This window comes from Anguilla rostrata, chromosome 15, assembly GCF_018555375.3.
Source record: "Anguilla rostrata isolate EN2019 chromosome 15, ASM1855537v3, whole genome shotgun sequence".
Classification (NCBI taxonomy): Eukaryota; Metazoa; Chordata; class Actinopteri; order Anguilliformes; family Anguillidae; genus Anguilla; species Anguilla rostrata.
The window spans coordinates 36421854-36443460 of record NC_057947.1 but is presented as its reverse complement, the minus strand read 5'-3'; the positions used below and the strand labels follow the sequence as shown (position 1 = coordinate 36443460).

The 21607-nt window shown below is 49.5% G+C and overlaps 1 protein-coding gene across 2 annotated transcripts in view; it reads right to left on the bottom strand.

Annotated features, from left to right (window-relative positions):
- The window catches only part of dgkh (diacylglycerol kinase, eta), a 58489-nt gene that overhangs the window by 23465 nt on the left and 13417 nt on the right, over positions 1–21607 (bottom strand). For both annotated transcript variants that reach the window (XM_064310719.1, XM_064310718.1), the window contains 8 exons: positions 18649–18759; positions 17485–17640; positions 15613–15693; positions 7942–8046; positions 6468–6600; positions 2239–2345; positions 1691–1816; positions 536–638 (listed from right to left, as the gene is read on the bottom strand). In XM_064310719.1, the coding sequence (XP_064166789.1) occupies positions 536–638; positions 1691–1816; positions 2239–2345; positions 6468–6600; positions 7942–8046; positions 15613–15693; positions 17485–17640; positions 18649–18759 (922 nt within the window). The remainder of the gene's footprint in view (positions 1–535; positions 639–1690; positions 1817–2238; positions 2346–6467; positions 6601–7941; positions 8047–15612; positions 15694–17484; positions 17641–18648; positions 18760–21607) is intronic.

Here is a 21607-nt window from a genome sequence, read left to right as displayed (position 1 = left end):
GTAACAGTACCCATCTGGAGCTTTTATGGTGTTTCCTTACCATGTGAAATGGCCTTTTGTAACCTGCTTTGGCTAAAAGCATCCGCTAAATGACCGAGGCCTAATTGTTATTGATGCCCCTATAATAGACTACGTGGTTAGTGCATCTTCCCTGATTGTCTTTTATGTTTCTCTAGATTAAGGGTAGGCAGCCCTCTTCTAACTCTGCCACAGATGTTTTAAGTTTTTACTCCATTCAAACCTATAGCTATGGAAGTGGATTAATTATGAGGCTTAATCAACACAAGTGACCAGTGCTGGAGGTACTGAGTGCTTTACAAGTCAGGCTCTGGATATTCTTCTGGGGCTCCAGTAATCAGTCAAAGTCTTGTGATCCAGTTGGATGGAATGAAAACCAGAAACGGGTTGCCCACCCCTGCTCCAATGGAGTAACGAGAATACGTAACGGTGTCGATACCATGGAAACCCTCGTGGGTAATATTGTAGGTATCAAGTCATTAGTTCCCGTGAGGAGGCTCTGAGCTAAGAGACCTACCGTCAGAGTCGATGCTGTTGAGGGCCGTCGGAGGGATGATGGACACTTTGCACTGACCCAGGGGACACTTGCGTGGATACAGGTCCATACAGGCCGTGTGCACCTGACCAAGCAGAGAGACACAGTCAGACTGCGACTGGGACACGGTCACAGTGCGACTGGGAGAGCCTGCATTCCTCTCTGCACACCAGTGAGGAGACAGGAAGTCCACAGACTTGGTAATTACCAGACTTAACTGTCGGAAGCCATTTTGTGATTCGATACTGGACGTAATTGTATTTTCAAGCAGCAGTTAAAAGCACTTAGGGCTGGTCCTATGAAAGAATGAAACCAAAGGAAATAGACCCAACTGTTATACATCAACTGTGCCCAAGTACACGCTTTCCTGCGATTCATCTTCAAGTACTTGATGAAAAAATGTCAAAAGCTTAAATTTAGACGAGCACGTTCAGTGATAACTGTTAATCAGAGCCAAGGAACCAGACCCAGGGTGGCATCTTGGAGCACTCAATCTAACTGCCCGTTCCGACCAAGCAATACCGGTGCGATGCTTTTTAAACAAAACTATATCTGTGTTTGCCAACATGGATTAAAAATGTCTACCGGCAGCTGTTGTCTTAAATGTATAATAAAAGATAAGACAGACTTGCTTAGCGAATCAGAAAGTACAAGGATACTGGCTGCCCACAAGTTGTTATGGAAACAGGTGCAAAGGTGTGAAGTCGAGTGTGATGCATGAACATTGTGACAGTGTAATATCAAAGAGTGTGAGGTCTAAGTGTGTGTGGTATTCATGTGCATTTCAAGTCTGACAGTTTTAAGTGCGTACATTCTCAGAGTATGTTGTCTAATGTCTAAGTGTGTGTGATATAAGAGTTTCAGAAATTAGCTTTGTAGCCTAGCTGGTGGAAGGGGATCCCTGTGTGAGGCCCTGTATTAGTGAGTGTGGGTGTAGTTTAGCTGGTGGAAGGGGATCCCTGTGTGAGGCCCTGTATTAGTGAGTGTGGGTGTAGTTTAGCTGGTGGAAGGGGATCCCTGTGTGAGGCCCTGTATTAGTGAGTGTGGGTGTAGTTTAGCTGGTGGAAGGGGATCCCTGTGTGAGGCCCTGTATTAGTGAGTGTGGGTGTAGTTTAGCTGGTGGAAGGGGATCCTCACCATGGCCTTGCACCACAGACAGCGCCAGTCCTGCAGTCGCAGCACGCTCCCGCACGTCTTATCGCACACCGCACACCTGGCACTGACTGGCAGGTTCCCCTCCATCCACTGGTGGGGCATGGCGATCTGAGACAGCGCCACCAAGGGGAGACAGACGGAAACACACACTTCCTGTTAGCCTGCTCTGCTCCCTTTTGCATCTCTCCATCTCTCTTTTTCATCCACTCCCCTGCCTCTACCTTTCTTTGACTTTTTCTCTCAGTCTTTTCTCCACCACTCTCCTCCTTCCTTCTTCCTTCCCTTCATCCTCCCTCTCTCCTTCTAAACCCTTTTATTATGTACAGTTCCATTCCTGACATCCCTCTTCATAGTAGCCATGAATCAGAAAAAAGTTTCAGTTTATTTCTCCTGATATTTCTATTGTAAAACCAAATACCATGAAACAGAGTCATAATATAAGCAGTATGAAAGATATCATGATAGGATATTGTGGCCGTAGCGCCCAGCCCAGCCATGGAGAAACACGTGAGGCTGGTACTCTTACTCACCCCGTCCTCATCCTCGATGATGTCTTTCCCGATAGAGGCCAGTGTGGTCCATTTGCAGTTGTTAGTGGCCCTTACCGCACATCTTTTATGAGCTTTGAATTTGCACACTGCAGAAACAAAACAGGAAATGGACTCATTAGCTCTCCCAACTGAAAAGCCTGCTCTGGAGCATGTTTGTTCTGTGTGTACAGCACTTAATGAAACTAATGAGGGACGCTGAAATACTGACACTGCCTGGAGCAGTCTGGTGCCAGGCTTAAGTGCTTGCTTGAAAGTTTGAAAGCAAACTTAAAATCGAAGCCTGTGTGATTATTTTTATACAGAGCATTCAGTCCAACTGGACTGGGTTCCACATACTACCTAAACCAGTGCCTGGAGGAACTCTGAAAATAAACGTGGTCACCTGATACACTTCTCGACAAATCAGGAAGAGGACTGCCACAATCCATTTTACGAAGGTGATTTATAATAAAGGGTTTTGAATGTAGAGGAACACCATTACTTTAAACAATGTGACCAACACTCAGACAGAGGAAAACTGTGACGTATTAAAACTGGCTTACAGCAGGAGAAAAACCGAAAAGAAGACCAGATGAAAAAAAGAGGGAGGCCATGGACTGAGAGAGGCCCCATTTCACTTTTTATAAAAAGTCTTCAGCCCAGCATCCATTTCATTGAGGCCAAGGGGTTTGTGGGAAACCCCGTCTGCTGAACAAGATGAGAAACAGTAGCGTAGCGTGGTGGTGGATGGAGGAGGGCGGGTGCAGGTGGAGGCTCAGGGTGGGGATGATGCTTCGGGACATATGTGCGTTTTTAACGTGATGTCCTGGGACCTGGTCTGGAGAAAGAGCTCCAAGTCCACCTCTGCCCTTCACACACAGCACTGTGAGTGCTTTCATTTTTTGTGCTTATGTCCGTTTCCCCCTTTGCACCGTCTTCTGTGCGATTGAGCAGATTCAACTGTCAAATCTGACATGTGGCACGTGTAAGTTTTAATCACTATTGCAGAGAGTACTGCAGGAGAAAGCCACGCTTTCATCAGATTTAATAACAGTCACCTGCCAGGTGCACTGCTGCTGCTGTGTAGGACAGCTAGAACAGACACCTGCAGACCTCCGCACACGTGTGTGCGCGAACACGTGGACACGTCAACCTCCCACGCCACCCCTGGCTGCGTCTGCAAGGCCCACTTCACTAAAGGCTGGCAGATCTGTGCTTGATTTCCTTGGGTAATTGAATCACAGGCTTAATCTGATTAAGAAAGCTCATCTGGTTGGTAGCAGGATGAAAATTAAGTGTCTGATTGATCACACGCTCCCTCAGCACGTAATCAGGGTCATTCCTCCCGGTGGCATCGAGTCGCTAACCGCGCCATTCTCGCTCACAGAACTGTCAAACGCTTCCGAAACGCAGGCGTTTCATTACCGCGCCTGCCGGAGGCTTTTGCCAGCCCGATGAGAACCCGTAGCATAGAGCTCCCATGACCATGTGACCGTGCACCCAGCCAGAGCGTGTGATTACCCGTCACCAGGACCGGGTGATGGCGGAGTGTTTCCGTGGCTCCCGTCTGAAAAGGCTCGCGCATGAACAGGCCCGTGAAACCCTAATTTAGCGCAACATTAAGCCACCACACGCCCTCCCTGTGTCGTGAGGTCTGGGCCTCCCTGTGGATGAGGGGCACTGTCAGCGGCTCATTACATGCTAGCAGTGTGACCACACGGTCCTCCCCACAGGCTCGAAATGCGTCTCTCACCACTCATTAGCGAGCTAAAAACACAGCCTCCTTTTGATGAGAGCACACCAGCGTTGTGGGACAGAAGCGCTGTAAGATCATTCTACAGGGGACCATGGGACACCATCACTATGGCTACGCCGCCCGCCCGCATCAGGACCCGGATCCAAAGGTCCATAGGCTTCATTAAACCACAGCAGCTCAGACCACAGCCTGGTCTTCTGTTTAGAGCACAGAACTCGCCACAACGCCTGGTCTTCTCTTTTTCTCTTTAGAGCACAGAACTCAACACAACGCCTGGTCTTCTCTTTAGAGCACAGAACTCAACACAACGCCTGGTCTTCTCTTTAGAGCACAGAACTCAACACAAAGCCTGGTCTTCTCTCTAGAGCACAAAACTCAACACAGAGCCTGGTCTTCTCTTCAGAGCACAAAACTCAACACAGAGCCTGGTCTTCTCTTTAGAGCACAGAACTCAACACAGAGCCTGGTCTTCTCTCTAGAGCACAAAACTCAACACAGAGCCTGGTCTTCTCTTTAGAGAGCACAGCTCAACAAAAAGCTCTGCTTCTCCTCACAACGGGCCTCATTCACAAAACTTTTTTTAAATCTTCCTACGAAAAACAAATGTGGGATTCATGACGTGCAGGCCTTTGTTTTTGTGCAACAGCCATGAACAAATACAGATAAGAAAAAAAAATTATGAATTCTGAAATGTTCTTGGAAACGTTCTTGCACACAATTTATGATCTAATGCGATCGTACATGTTTTTCCCAATTATTTCCTTTCCGAGGGATGGTGGATTTTATGGAGACCTCAAACATGTCCCATTTACATATGGCAAATACACATTGCATCTGTTATTTGTGAATATATGTACAGAATTTAGACCTTTAATGGGGTCTCTAGCTATATATCAAATGTAATCTACAGTGTTAGGAACAACCTGCTAATGGACTAAGACACACAGGATGCCACTGTCAAATTAGTCTGGGAGGAATATTAAATCTGTCTCCTCGGGTCTATCACACAGCTTCTGTATTGATTGGTTTGTGCTTCGAATGAAAGTGACAAATGAGCAGCACTGATGGTTCTGGGCTCCTCTGCTTTCTCCATCTGTACCCATTATAGGCCCCGGCCTTCCCCCACTTTCTCCAACCTTCCCCGCCTTCCCCGAGCTTCCCCAGCCTTCTCCTGCCTTTCCCGAGCTTCCGCCAGCGTTCTCCACCTTTCCCGAGCTTTCCCAAACCTTCCCCCCCCTTTCCTGAGCTTTCACTAGCCTTCCCCGCCTTTCCCAAGCTTTCCCCAGCCTTCCCCGCCTTTCCCAAGCTTTCCCCAGCCTTCCCCCGCCTTTCCTGAGCTTTCCCCGGCCATCCCCCAGCTTTCCTCCAGCCTTCCCCCGACCTCCCCAACCTTCCCCCTGACCTTCCTCCGCCCTTCCCCTACCCTCTCCCAGCCTTCCCTCGCCCTTCCCGCCCTCCCCCAGCCTTCCTCCAGCCTTTCCCCGCCTTCCTTGACCTTTCCCTGCCTACCCCAACCTTCCCCTGCATTCCCCTGCTTCATTTCCACTGATCTTTGATCCGGAAAATCCCGGTTTTAATTGTGCTGGGTTTGCAGGGGACGGGAGAGACACGGAGCCTCCCTCTTACAGAAACGCAGACAGCGGGCAGGTTTCAGCGTGCACAGAGCACGCTCCAGCGTATAGCTTTGCTGGAAGAGCAGCAGGTCTGTGTTGGTACAGCACAATGATCTCCATATGAAACAAGCAGCATAACAAACTACACTAAGTTCTGTTGAGTACCCAAATGTCAGTGAAGCTATGGTGATCTGTCAGTCAAACGCACTTCAAAAACTACAGAATAATGTTTAGCTGCTCCTGTTTAACAACAGCAAAGTAATGGCATTGTTAAATACCCTTCCCCCAATATTTGAAAGATTAAGCAAAGCTTTGCAGTGTTTTGTAGTACAAAGTGGTAACATTTACTTCCTGATTCCAGGTACTTTTTTGCTGTGGGGCCAGACTTAATGTGCACCTTCTCCTAATCTCACTAATTAAGACTAATCTTTCTGCATGATTTCTTTGCATTAATATTATATATTTTCTTTCTGCCCTGTTTTTAGAGCAAGCACTACAACCACAAGCGCTCTTCAAGGTGCACTTGCGTCTGAGAGCGGTGGACTGCCCTCACAGTACACGCATAGTGCACACACTTCCTGAGCTGCTAAATTACCTCACCGCTCATTACCATGCCAAACGAATACTAGGGGAATATGGTCACTCCTCTTGGGAAGCAGAGAGCTGCCTGATCCTGCTGTTATCACAGGGAGTGGCTGATCTGAACCTGTTCTGACAGGACGTCCTAAGAGGCAAGGGGTGGATGAGGGGACTTGGTTCTGACAGGACGTCAAAAGAGGCAAGGGGTGGCTGAGGGGACCCTGTTCTGGCGGGACGTCCTAAGAGGCGAGGAGAGGGCGACGGGGGAGCAGAGCCCTTACCTTCGCAGGACAGGCCGTGGGAGGTCACTCCTGATAGGCTGTCCCGGCAGACGTTGCAGAAGGTGGGGCGAGCGTGGGAGCAGGCATACCAGTTGTGCATCCCTGAGAAATGTTCCACATTAAACTGTGCCGTCTGGCAAAGGAGAAGTTAGACAAGTTGGCAGCACCAGGATAAGACTGCAAGCTCTAAAAGTGCACTTTACAGAGCTAATGGCTTCCTTTCAACATGCACACACACACACACGCACACTCACACACATACACACACACACATACACACACAAACACGTATACATGGACACATACATTCATACACACTCACACACGCTTGCACACACATGCGCTTGCATGGACACACAAATGGCATGCACCGTCCAGTCTGCAATCTTTCAGAAAAACATCAATATGACAACTGAGAAAATTCGCTCCCAAACCTCACCCACTCCACCCCCCCACACATTCCACAATACAGTTGGTCCTGAACTTGGACTAATTAATACAAGCAAGAGCAATATTTTCCACTTTCCCTGCTACATATTTCATTACAGTGCAGTAGTATAAGAAAAAGAAAACTCTAAATGAAGATTCTTCATGAAATTCAGAAGTAAATGTTAAGGATAAAGCACAAGATGAAATCGGGGTGAAGTGAACAGTCTTATTGATTACACTGGAAATCCTGTCCATCAAAGAGACCAGGCTGTCCATCCCCGCCTACTGGGACACGTTTCGTCCTCGGAACCTAAGCATCAACTGCTGCAGTGGACCGGGGTGAAGGTCCCAGGGAACCAATGCATCCAAAAGGTGTTAAATATATTATTTGAGAGAGAGTCAGGGGGGAAGGGGGTGGACGTTTCTGTCGACCATCATTCAAGGTCTGTGCTTTCTCTTAAAACAGGGTTCGTCTTCCCACAGGTGAGCTGTAATCACGTTGGCTTTAGTACAGCGGTCGCTATATTGCCAAAAAGAGTTTCAGATTTTAAGACTCCAGCATGGGGAGAAAATCGGTTTAGCCCCCCGCAGCGCACTCAATCCCCTACGACGCGTGCGCTGCATCTCGTCTCTCAGGCTGGCGGTGAAAAAGCGCCAGCAGCCACCGGCTCGCCGGGCTGAAGTGCCGACCGGAGGGGCCGAGGCTCGTAGACGCGGGAGAGGGAAGACGCGGCGCTGGAATACCGGGAGACAAAAACGAGCTCGCCGCGCACGCTGGATGAGGACGCGGCTCAAAGGAGCGATGAGACACGGGCTGTTCCCGAGGGCAGGTGAGCAGGAGTTAGATACGGCAGCAGCGACGGCTAGAAGAACATCACAGAACACGCGTATCCGAGCTAAGGAGCGGCGGACGGACACGTATAAATCCCCGACTCGCCTGCGCGCACGAACGCGGACCGTCCACAGGCAGGGAGAGGAGCGGGCAGAAGTTGTGAGGAGGGTGAGTGAGCGAGCGAGCGAGAGCGCGGAGCAGGAGACCTCTTACCTCGTAATGCTCTCTGGACTGAACGGACTTGAGCGAGCTGATCCAGTCCTCCATCTCTTTCCTGGTCTCCGCGCAGAGGATAAGCCTTCGGAAGGGAGTAATTACCTGGAGAGAGAACTGGCCTGTGTGAGCACCTCCTCCAGCGCTACTGCCAGCTGCCTGCACTGAGCTGCTGAAGAGCTGTCTCTTCTTTAAGACAGAGAGCCGGGAGCGCACCAACGCCCCCCCCCCCGCACTGCCAAAGTATCCGCCCCCCCTCGAAATACTTGAGTGAGATTCACTGTGATGGGCAGAGCGCTTGGGAAGATGCTAAAAGCCTGTTTCATAACAAAGACCGCCTCTGCTGAAACGCTCCCAGCAGACTAACCTCTGCTTTTAATGCTTTCATTACTTATTGATTAGGTCTTACACTCTTCCCCCTCCCCTCCCCCACTCCTCTGCTTTAGTCTGTCTGGGTGGGGCCTGTGTTCTAGAGCACCATGGACCTGATGGGCCCCTAGGGACCCTGCAGTCCTGCTCTGCCGGCCCGACCCAGCACAGCCTGGCCCGACCCAACCCAACCTGACCAAGCCCAGCCTGGCCAGACCTGACCCTACATAACCCAACTCGGCTTGATCCAACCCAGCCCAACCCACAGCCTGACCCGAGTTCCGTGAGGACGGGCCCCAGGTTCCTTTAGGTGTGTGTAAGGTTATGTGAAGAGCGTTCTGCTCTAACACTGCACCGATCTTTGTACCCTGCAAGCTCATGCTGAAATGGCGGGGAGTTGCCCGTATAACCCCAGCCCAGCGCTCTGCTGTGCAGCCAGCTCGTTACATCGGCTGTTCAGACACGACTCGTTAGGCCTGAGCGTTAACACTGCACCCATCGCCCGGGTGCAGGGGAACAGCGCCATCAGAACGCCAGCTCCTGGCCGTCCCATCGTTCTATATAAAGAAATCATCCTCCGTGTTCTTGCGAAGACGGGGACACGTTCGGCGAGAGGGATATAAATGTGCTGTTTTTCCCGGCAGCCTTGCCTCGCAGTCCCTCAGCATCTGTCAGAAACCTTTTTTAGAATCCGGTTTCACAGCCGTGGAGGCGTCCTGAAACTGAGGAAATCACTTTTAAATTCCCTGGGAAATGCAGTTAATCTGAAGCTTCTGTGCGCATGAATGACACGGGACCATGCAATCGTTCTCAGCATTACCATGCCACACTTAATTATGTGCTGGTGGAAATCATTCCTGTATAACGCTCAGTTCCCTGGTGATGAGACCTCTTTTTTTATCAGAGGGCGTGTTTCTTTCTGCTGTCCAATCAGATGTAGAGTGTGTTGTTTACGGGGGGGCGCCATGTGACCAGGCCTCCTGACCTGATGTGGGGGTGTGGGGGAGATGTCTGAAACATCCACAGTTCTGCCACAGCCTTCTTTCAAAACACAAGACAGACGCCCACACATGCACACACACACACACACACACACAGTCCAGCCACCTTCCTCAGCTGCCATTAAAAGAGAAGAGGTCCACAGCAGGTCTGGTGTTTAACAGCCAAAGGACACACACATCGAATTGTACACCTTTTATTTTCTTTATATTATCCGCAGATTCTTTCCTGATCTGAAGAGATTTAATCATTTTACAGGCCGCAGAAACCTGGTGTGCTCTTTCATTATTGTGAAGATAATGTGCTCTCAAGTAACACTGTTTTACAACATAAAAGCACTTGCTCGATATGTATTACCTGAGAAGTCCATTGGATGTGCTTTTGCCAAAAACCTCCAATCGATTTCCACCCCCACCTGATGTAATTTGTGCAGCAATTACATTAGCATTCCGACACCTGCATTATATAACTCCTGCAGTCTGCGTCCCAGGCCACTGAGAGTGAGGGGGTTTAGCCCTGGGAAAGGGGCTCACACAAGGCCATCAGGGCGGCGATAGAGGTATCCCTCCTTGCAGGCTGAGATGGTGGCTGACAGCTCTGAATCATTCAGAATCCCCGATAGAAAAGGCCAGTGACTGATCGGTCTGATGGCAGAGTATGCAGGGTGAGGGAGGCAGCGATCAGTGTCTGGGGAGTGACCTTAGCCGGCCAAAGCAGCGGAACAGCAGAGGCGTGCTGGGCCAGCGGTCATAACTGTACTGTGCGGTGACCAGCTAAACCGGATGGTGTTTGAATGAACCGGACGGTGATTGGCTGAACCGGACAGTGATTGGCTGAACTGCACGGTGTTTGACTGAACCGGGCGGTGATTGGCTGAACCGGATGGTGTTTGACTGAACTGGACGGTGATTGGCTGAACCGGACGGTGTTTGACTGAACCGGACGGTGATTCGCTGAACCGGACGGTGTTTGACTGAACCGGACGGTGATTGGCTGAACCACGCGGTGTTTGACTGAACCGGGCGGTGATTGGCTGAACCGGACGGTGATTGGCTGAACCGGACGGTGATTGGCTGAACCGGTTAAATACGCTGCAGGCGTGCTCACTGCTGCTGATTGGACAGACATTTTCACTGCAGTCTGCACTTTCAGTAAATATGGTCACTGGAAGACAATCATGAGCTATCTCTGAAAGACCAGATTGTCTTTACCAGAATGTTCCCCGTGGGCGCACATGCAATTAGTGGAATAAACTTCTGACACAGAGATATTACACTGAAGAGCTGCTCTGCCAAACTTAAATAAGAAATTCCCTGTGCCTCTGGCACTTATTCAACATGCAGTCTATCTGCTCCACTTCTGTGCATATTAAAGCAGGAACACATGGCACAGTCCTGATAGACTCTGGGCGCTTATTTTAATATAGAATGCACAGGCACACACACAGACAAACACTTCTTTCACAATAGTGCATTTACACACGTATGCCAGCACAAACGCATAGACACTCAAACAAACCCACACATAGGTGCTCGAACAAAGGACAGTATGCAAACACACACACACGTACGTGCACACACACACATACGTACACAGGCGCACACTCACTCATACACACACACATACACAGTCACACACTCAGACACAGTCACACACACACACACACACACAGTATATTAATATGTAATATAATTGAACACAAGTGTACCTTCAACCTCCAGAATTCCTCCTGCCAAAACCCCCCGAACAGCACATGATCTGTATTTGCCCTGTAAAACGGCCCATTCCTGCTGCTTAATGTGCACCTGTGTACTGTCTCCCTAAAGTGTAGACGCCTGCACACCTGTAACTTACAGAGCACAGCAGCCCACCTGTGCTTTACAGAGCACAGCAGCCCACCTGTGCTTTACAGAGCACAGCAGCACACCTGTACTTTACAGAGCACAGCAGCACACCTGTACCTTACAGAGCACAGCAGCACACCTGTGCTTTACAGAGCACAGCAGCCCACCTGTGCTTTACAGAGCACAGCAGCACACCTGTGCTTTACAGAGCACAGCAGCCCACCTGTGCTTTACAGAGCACAGCAGCCCACCTGTGCTTTACAGAGCACAGCAGCCCACCTGTGCTTTACAGAGCACAGCAGCCCACCTGTGCTTTACAGAGCACAGCAGCACACCTGTACTTTACAGAGCAGAAGCACAGCAGCACACCTGTGCTTTACAGAGAACAGCAGCACACATGTACTTTACAGAGCACAGCAGCACACATGTACTTTACAGAGCACAGCAGCACACCTGTGCTTTACAGAGCACAGCAGCACACCTGTGCTTTACAGAGCACAGCAGCACACCTGTGCTTTACAGAGAACAGCAGCCCACCTGTGCTTTACAGAGCACAGCAGCACACCTGTGCTTTACAGAGCACAGCAGCCCACATGTGCTTTACAGAGCACAGCAGCACACCTGTACTTTACAGAGCACAGCAGCCCACCTGTGCTTTACAGAGAACAGCAGCCCACCTGTGCTTTACAGAGCACAGCAGCCCACCTGTGCTTTACAGAGCACAGCAGCCCACATGTACTTTACAGAGCACAGCAGCCCACCTGTACTTTACAGAGCACAGCAGCCCACCTGTGCTTTACAGACATAGCAGCCCACCTGTACTTTACAGAGCACTGCAGCACACCTGTGCTTTACAGACATAGCAGCCCACCTGTGCTTTACAGACATAGCAGCCCACCTGTACTTTACAGACATAGCAGCCCACCTGTACTTTACAGAGCACAGCAGCCCACCTGTGCTTTACAGACATAGCAGCCCACCTGTGCTTTACAGAACGCAGCAGCCCACCTGTGCTTTACAGAGCACTGCAGCACACCTGTGCTTTACAGACATAGCAGCCCACCTGTGCTTTACAGACATAGCAGCACACCTGTGCTTTACAGAGCACAGCAGCACACCTATGCTTTACAGCGCAGAAGCACAGCAGCACACCTGTGCTTTACAGACATAGCAGCACACCTGTGCTTTACGGAGCACAGCAGCACACCTGTGTCTTACAGAGCAGAAGCACAGCAGCACACAGGCTCACGCTGTGAAGCAGTCGCGTTTCTGAAACCAAAACTAACGGCGGCTTTGGGGATGTGCAGACAGCGCTTCAGGCGTACCCGAGAGAACCCTAATCTAACCCGCTACCGAGGCCCCCCCACCCCCCACCCTAATCAAAGACCATATAACTGTGCTGTATTAAAATGCAGCTATGAAAAATACAACAGGCAGCCAAGCCCCAGAATAGCATTACCCACATGCACCCCCTTCAAACACGTACACATTTATACACATGCACACACACACGCACACATTTGTACACATTCACACACACATGCACACATTTATACACACACGCACACACAAACACACATATTTATACACATTCACACACACCCACGCACACATATTTATGCACACACGCACAAACACATACACACGCGCACACACATCCGCACACATACACACACACACAAGATTTCATCCACATCTCTTCTCAGTCAGCACCAAAGCCATGGTGAAGATTAGCCTGCTGCTATTTAAAATCAATTCACCATTACCTGTTCCCTGGAAGTCTGTGAAGCAGAGAGACATCTTTAAATGGAGAAAATCACAGCCTTCGCTACCTCCCCCTCTCTCTCGCTCCCTCTCTCTTGCTCTCCCTCTCTCTCTCTCTCTTGCTATCTCTCCTGTCTCTCCCTCTTTTGCTCTTGCTCTCCCTCTCCCTCCCTCTCTCTTGCTCTCACTCTCTCTTTCTCTCTCCTGTCTCTCTTGCTCTCCCTTCCTCTCTCTCTCTCCCTCTGTCTTGCTCTCCCTCTCCCTCCCTCTCTCTTGCTCTCACTCTCTCTTCCTCACAGCAAAGTCCACCCCTGATTATGACATCATTCAGAGGATTCCCTTCAAAACGTCCTGTCAGTCTTTCCCAATCTTACACAGACATGCATGCACATGCACACATACACACACTCACACACACACGCGCACACATACACGCACGCCCGCATGCACCCACACGCACACATACACACACGCACACACACATTCACGCACTCACACGCACACATATGCACACACGCACACAAACACACATGCACGCCCGCATGCACACACACAAACACACACAAGCCTACTCTTCAAGAGTTAGTGCATGCATTAAGACTGTGAGTGCACGTTTCACAGTTTTTTCAGTTTGGAAAATAAACTGGTTTTCATTGCATCAGAAAGGGCTTCACTCAACCATCAGCAGAATCTGAGCACACCCGTGAGTCTTTATTTGGAGAGATAAATAATGTTTCTCTCCTTTTTGAAAAGACATACATTTGTCAAGCTTGGAGCTCATCAGTGATATGGTACACAGTGTAATAAAGACCTGAACAGAGTCTAATGATATAATAGCGCTATTATCATGAGAAAATAGCGTGCGATAATAGCACTGCTCTCAGCACGATGTTCTCATGATGTGCTCTCCTGAAAAAGGAACTCACGAGCAGAGAGATGGTGTCGCCTCTTCCTCATAGACTGTAAATTAGTATGCCAAGAGCACGTTGCAAAAAACTGAGCAAATTGTCTTAAATGCTGCAGGAAAACTCCATACAGGCATACACACATGCACACACGTGCACACACACAGTACACGCATACATACACAGACAGTGCACAAGCACGTACATACACATATGTGCATACACACACGCACACTCATACACACTCAGACACGCACGCGTACACACACACGCGCACACACACACACACACAACACACACTTCTCGGCTTCACACAGTGGCAGCAGTCACATTGTGCAAGACGTACTCACTCTGACACAAAAGGGACAGGTGCTATTTATAGCTCATCTTTTCCCCTGGAGGTTTACTCTGCTTCACTTCCCTGTCTTTTTTTAGCCGGCCTGGGAGCTGTCTGCTGTTTATAGAGCAGTGTGCTGCCCTCGCTGCTCCCCACGCTCACACAGTTTACACGACATGCACACCACACAGCCATACCGATGCACACGCCACACTGCACGCGGTGCATGGCACACGCCACACTGCACGCGGTGCATGGCACACGCCACACAGTACACGGTATATGGCACACGCCACACTGCACACGGTATATGGCACACGCCACACAGTACACAGTACACGGTATATGGCACACACACCGATGCACAAAGCCAGTCTGCTGTGGCAAGGCTGCCAGCTGCTCAGAGAGAAGACTCCAACGGACACGCCCACGTTTCCTCACACAGGCAAGCAGAACCAGATGGTAATTAATGCTGAAAAGTCTTTAATTAGTCAACAGCACCTCTGTACTCTTCAGACCATACACTGTAGAAAATATTTAGAATCACGCATATATTTTTGAATTATTTCATTTTTAGACATTTCTGATACAAACAAATTTACTGTAAAGGTCTGAAGTCCAGATGAAATGTCATTTTCAGAAACAGAGTTTTGTTTTAACTTCCTTTCAGCCTCAGTGTAGTAAAGTTAAGTCCCTGTTTCGTATATTCCTGGATGCTACAGCAAGTGCAGGCAAATGCAGACTGACACTATAGCAATCCCTGCAACATTTTTTCATCACCGTCTAATAATAGAACCACTGGCAGAACACTGTTCATTAATCTTTGCAGATGTTGTTTTTCTTTTAAGTATATATTCAGCAGGGAAAGTGGTCTGTAATTACTGTTACACTTAGACTTTGTAAGAGACTTGGAAACCCATGCAAAATGCTGTCCTTCCACATGTCCTCTGAGCCCCCGCTTGGAACAGTGCGGGGGGGTGTGTAAGACAGCCATTCTTTTAAATTCTTTAAAAAATCAGAACTTCTCAGTTCATCTCTCAAAATGAAAAAAGCAGACAGTTGAAGAAAGAGCAATGAAATTAGAATTCCTTTAAATTTACTCAGTTGAGAATTTATAGAGATGATTAGCATTTAACTTTTAGGATTAAGGTGTAGCTACACCATGGTAAATACATATTTTAATATTTGTCTAATGGTTTTCAAAAATAGATTATAAAAAGATGTAAACAAGCCAAAAAGTTTTGAATATTCTTGCTCAGTACATTCTTCACAGCAGGAGGTTTGAGGTCCTCTTAGTCCTGTGATGTTTCTTTAAAATTGTTCCCACCTGAACCAACAGTCACTTGGCCACTCCTACAGAGTGTTTACATGGTCTGTGAGTGGAACCACATTACAGCAGGCCTCCTTAACTTGTTCCGTGGCACAGAAGTAATTCATCAAAATGGCTGCCTACCGTGAAGCTGTTGTTGACATTCTTGGTGCTGGATTCTGCAACGCTGGCATCGGACAGATCCACTTCGTCAAAAATGAGAGACTGTAAACAGAAGGAGAGAGTGCAGGGAGGCACGGTAAACGGGGGCAATGACCTATGACCTATGACCTCATTAACAGAGACTAAAAGGGAGGTCATGGATGGCATTGCTGCTTGTCAGGTAAACTCCTTCAGTGGAGTTGTTGCTCGTTATATCACATCAGAATGTTGTCATCTTTGCCAGAGTGAGGCCAAGATTCTTTGCTTGCCTTCCTACAACTAATATAAGCATTTTGTATCAGAATCACTTTGTAAAATGTCTGTGGATTTAACGTGTGATTTGAGACTAACTCAGATCTATCCACTGACTCTCTCCTAAGATGTGTCCACAGTGTGTCTATACTGAGATCTGTCGACAGTGTGTCTCTACTGAGATGTGTCCACAGTGTGTCTGTACTGAGATCTGTCCAGTGTGTCTGTACTCAGATATGTCCTTATATTCTATATAATGACTGATCTGGGGAGGTGAAAATGGAGGAATGCTCAGCAGTGGCCCTGGACGGCTGGAGGTCGTTTGGTATTTCCCTCCCCATGAATCTCGTTAATTAGACTCTTAACTGTTTAACCGCATGAATTCCATGCTGCTTGTGAAAAGCCAAGGGGTGGAAATATCGAATGACTCCTGCAATGTTCAATGGCGTTGGCTTCGAGCTCTCAAGGGCCACAGCTGTTCAGACGTAGACGTTATGTCTGTGAATGGGTCCTTGTGATGTGGGCGTTCACGTGTAACACTTTCGCTTATGTTTCAGCGTTTGAGCAAATGGTCCAGCGCTCTCAGCGGGGGAGGTGTGACCGAGGGGCGGCTTTGCCACCTCTAACGGTGCCCTCAGCTCAGCTGTGCCAGCCTCCGACCGTGTGGCATGACGTCACCCCGGCACCGCCGGGCGCGTTCTCTCCCTCTGTGTCACAGGTTTGGAAAGTCCAGCACCCCCACCCCCCCCCCTCCACATTTTGCTGGGGTTTTCCCCACCCCCAGGGTGGGACAGCTCGGCCTATTTGACTGCTCGTCAAAAAATTATAAAACCTTTTCCAAGGCCAAAGACTGAAGACTGATCATTTTAAATTCCTTTCTCAACCGATTATGAGTTCCTGGATATATTCATTCTCTATATTCCTCTTCTATTGCGGGTCCAGGAGAAACTGGTGCTGGAGTTCTAGCAATGACTCTGGTACTTGTGTCCAAAACTGAAATCACAAAATTGGATGTCAGGCTAAAGAAATGCAGGGCATAATGTGATAAATGTGGTTGTGTTTTGGCATTCAGGGAGACCAGATCTGTGGGATTGTGCTGCTGTAAGAACAGGATTGCAGACTGGGTCCCTTTTTTAGCGATTTTGTGACCGTCGCTGTTCTGATTTAGGGGGTGAATTTGAGCCTTGACTCAGCACAGAGAGAAAACGTGGATAATGAAGCAGGCTGGAGGCTGGACTCGGAAAGCGTACAGGAAACAGCGTACAGGAAACAGCGATGAGGTCAGAGACACCGAGCGCTTCCTCCTCCTGTGCTCATGGGAGTTTGAGTTCTATGGATGGACTGAGCCCTGTGGGACAAAGACAGTGGCCCCATCCCTCGGCCCCCAACATGGGTTTGAGCTGGGGGGTGGGGAATGGGTCATGAGCGGCATCACCAGGGGGTGCTGCTCTGCTCTCCCTCATTCCGGACCGAATGAGGAGCGGGCGGAGAGCAGGCATGCTGGGTAATGCCGTCTGCGATACGCGGTGGACAAGCGGATGCACGGGAGGCCAGCCAATAGAGCTTCGGCGCTCGTAAGAACTGGAGGCCGCTGCTGCTGACCCGAACTGCCACCAACCCTTCCTCCGAGCCGCTGGCGCCCAGGTGCGGGGGGGCGCGACGGGGCCCCGTCCAGCACACGGACAGCACCCTCCAGCACACCCGGCTCCGGGACACACGGTAGGCCCGCTCCTGCCACCGGGACAGCACGCCGCCCCCCTGCGACAGGGCAACCACACAGGGCCGTTAGGTCTGGAGCCCCGCCCTCTTACCCCCCTGAGAGCCACACAGGGCTTAGGTCTGAGCCCGCCTCTCCCCCCTGCGACAGGGCAACCACACAGGGGCTGTTAGGTCTGGAGCCCCGCCCTCTTACCCCCCTGAGACAGGGCAACCACACAGGGCCGTTAGGTCTGGAGCCCCGCCCTCTTACCCCCCTGAGAGCCACACAGGGGCGTTAGGTCTGGAGCCCCGCCCTCTTACCCCCCTGAGAGCCACACAGGGCCGTTAGGTCTGGAGCCCCGCCCTCTTACCCCCCTGCGACAGGGCAACCACACAGGGCGTTAGGTCTGGAGCCCCGCCCTTTACCCCCTGCGACAGGGTAACCACACAGGGGCTGTTAGGTCTGCCGCTCTCCCCTGAAGCCACAGGCTGTTGCTGGGCCCGCCTCTTACCCCCTGCGACAGGGCAACCACACAGGGCCATTAGGTCTGGAGCCCCCCTCTTCCCTGAGCCCACAGGTTTAGTCTGCCCGCCTCTACCCTGCGACAGGCACACAGGCCATTGGTCTGGAGCCGCTCTTACCCTGAGAGCCACACGGCTGTTGTCTGAGCCCCTCTTACCTCACTGAGAGTCGGCGGTTACTCTCACCCAACTTGTCCCTGCCCCCCCAATCCCACCCCCCATATGGTGTTATGGGTGTTGAGTGTTTGGTATAGTCATGTGATCTACAGCTAAAGGGACTGGGTTGAAGGTTATGGGTGTTGGGTATAGTAATGTGATCTACAGCTAAAGGGACTGATTTGCAGATTATGGGTGTTGGGAGTTGGGCGTTGGGTATAGTCATGTGATCTACAGCTAAAGGGACTGATTTGCAGATTATGGGTGTTGGGAGTTGGGTGTTGGGAGTCTGTGACACAGTAGGATGATTGGTTATGTGTGGCATTAGGTGTCATACCAGCTGAAGCCTCAGGGTGCAAGAATGGTGGGTGTGTCCAGGTGAAGGCCTACCTTGGAATCCTTGGCATAGTAGAGTGTTCTGCCCCTCAGTTTGAAGTAGCGCTTTTTCCACCGCTGGAAGGAGCTGGTCTGTTTCAGCAGAAGCCCCTCCTTTATGCTCGTCTGTAAAAAAGACAAAACATTTCCCATCAGCCAGTGTGGTGCTGTACCCAATCAGTCCTGTTCCTGGACTTATTAATGTACAGGCATCACAATGCCGGGGGAGGAGCTTCTGCTCCGCATCACAATGCGCTTCTGCTCTTTGCCAATGATGTCATTCCCTCATGCTGACATCACCTTAGACCCAGCTGCCATGAAAGAGCAAGCTGAGCTTTCGGTGCTGATCCCACCAAATACAGTACGCCCCAACAGTCAATCTGGTTATAATCATAGACCACCATGCTGGTACATACATACATGCGCGAATGCATGTGTGAGTACATCATGTTTCTAAATGTAGCTGTTGGTGTAAATTTGACTTGCATCCCCATCGTGCAAAGAAACTGATTGTAGCATTAAGAGTGTGTCTTCCTGCAGAAGGATTGATTTAATTCCTGGGTGATAATTACTGATAATTGAGTTATGTCAGTATAGAGCCGGCACTGTGCTCTAATCCACACCTAAGCCCCACGGAGACACAGCCACCCTGGGAAACATCACCCTCCTCTTCCTCCCTGTGAGAAAGCCAATGGCTCTCTCACCCCTTCCTGTGTCTGGTTAAAGTGAGCGGCTTCCCTCTGACAGCCTGGCTTTCTCAGGAAGGAACAGACTGAGAATCAGTGCAAAGGCTAATGGGAAGAAACTAGTTTACACACACACCACACACAAGCACACACACACATATGCACATGCGCATACACACAAGCACACACACACAGTAACATGTGCACATTACTCCAAGACCAGAAATGATTCTCTTCCTTGCACAGAGGCCCAGACTTCTGTCATTCTCCATCTGTTTCTTATTTTATGTTTGTTTTGAGTTCTTATTTTAGTTCAGAATGACTTCAGTTTTTTATTTTTAAGTTAGTTTTAACTTTTATGGAACATTTACCAAAGAGAAATAATGCATGGTGTGATACGCTTTATGGAAAAGGATGCAGTTACAGGAACATACACAGTTTAAACAAGGTCATGTGCGCCCACGCGATTGGGGGGGGGGGGGCACAGGAGTGTTACATGGGTGAAGACATTTTGTCACTAATGATTAGGATGCATAAAAGTCTGTATCCAAATAACTATCAAAGCTGTTCACAGCCATCTACAAATGGCTTAGTTAGAGAGAATCTCTTCAAACGGGTGTGCACAAACACGCTTGCTAATGAAAGGTCAAGCTAATGAGCCTAGTTAGGATCCAACACTGCCGCTACACATTAAAAAAACGTTTGATAAAATGTGGAAGTGCAGCGTTTTATTTTTATTTTCAAGGCCTTAATCTGTGAGTCTGGTTCTGCCCATTTATTAAGCTTGTTTATATGAAGCGCATCTAAGATGCTGTGCTGGCTTGCTTATGCCTCAGATTACAACCAGGAAGCACTGGTGAATGTGGCAGAGTGGCGTTTTGTACAGCTCGTAATCTGATGCAGTATTAACCCACAGAGACGTTATATTCTGCGTATAACAGCAATCTCCCAGTCACAGGAAACGCTGTCTTTGAGGTCTGGGCAGGAACTGCTTTTCTTGCGGTCGTTTCCCACCCTTCCGTGACATGAGGATGTAGTTAAACTCTGCTAAATTCAGATCCGCTGCCTGCGTGACCTCTGACCTCCCGACCTCTGCACCCCCGTCCTTGCCTTTCTCATTGGCCCTGTGACATCACACCTTCGCGGCGGCCCCAGCAGCGAGCGCCCGAGGCTGTTGACCTGGCGGCGTTTTCCCTCCCGCTCCTCTGCAGATGCCCGGACACGTGGGCATGGGGACGCGCTGGCGTGGGGACGCGCGGGCGTGGGCGTGGGGGACGCGCTGGCGTGGGCGTGGGCATGGGGACGCGTGGGCGTGGGGACGCGCTGGCGCTCTTTAACGCAGCGGGAATCCGCGGCATACAGAGCGGATATTTTTAGCGGAGGAAATATGCGCCGTAGAGGGAGAATTACACACAGAAACGCAGCGATCCAACGTCCTGGCGCACACCTGTGTCCGCTGCAGCACGGGGCTGGTCCGCAGACAGACACACACACACAAAGACAGACAGACACACAGACAGACAGACAGACAGACAGACAGACAGACAGACAGACACACAGACAGACAGACAGACAGACAGACAGACAGACAGACAGACACACAGACAGACACATGGACGTGACCCTGCTACCCTGTCCCACACCAGGCTCTTCCACAGGGCACCTTTCCAAACCGGCCTCTTTAAAGGAGCCCCAGAGGGACGTACAGATCCGGGCCAATGTGTCAGCACTTTAATGGTTATGGCCTGTCTTTGGGCTCCGTTCAGTTTAACCACAAAGTGGTTTATCTTTCCGTTTTCTTTTTTTTTTAATGTGAAAAACATTTTTTTTTTTTCGATTTTGTATTGTAAAAAATTTAAGAATATTTGATTTATTCAGACAACAGGCAAACTGCGCAGCAAAATCCCCTCAAAACAACTGCGTCCATGCTGCGATTACAGATAACCCTAACCCTAACCCCACAACACTCATATAAGCACCTGATTGGTCCATGAGGAAGTAGAACTGAGGGAAAGTGCTTGTTTGGTCTGCTTTTCAAAAGCTTGCTGGTTATTTACAAATCATTTGGAATTATTGCGAAACTGAATATAGAACTGTGTTAAGTGACAACTGTGAGTTAATGTATAACTGCAGTTACTGTACAAGGTTTTTTTTAAAATTTATTACGGAGGAGGTACTGGTGTTTCTTTATGAGGCGCTGTAAAGGCTGGAGTGTAGTTTAGGCCTGTATTCTCTTCGCTCACTCCAAAACTTAGCAAAACTTTTTTTCTGCTAAGCAGTGAAAAAAG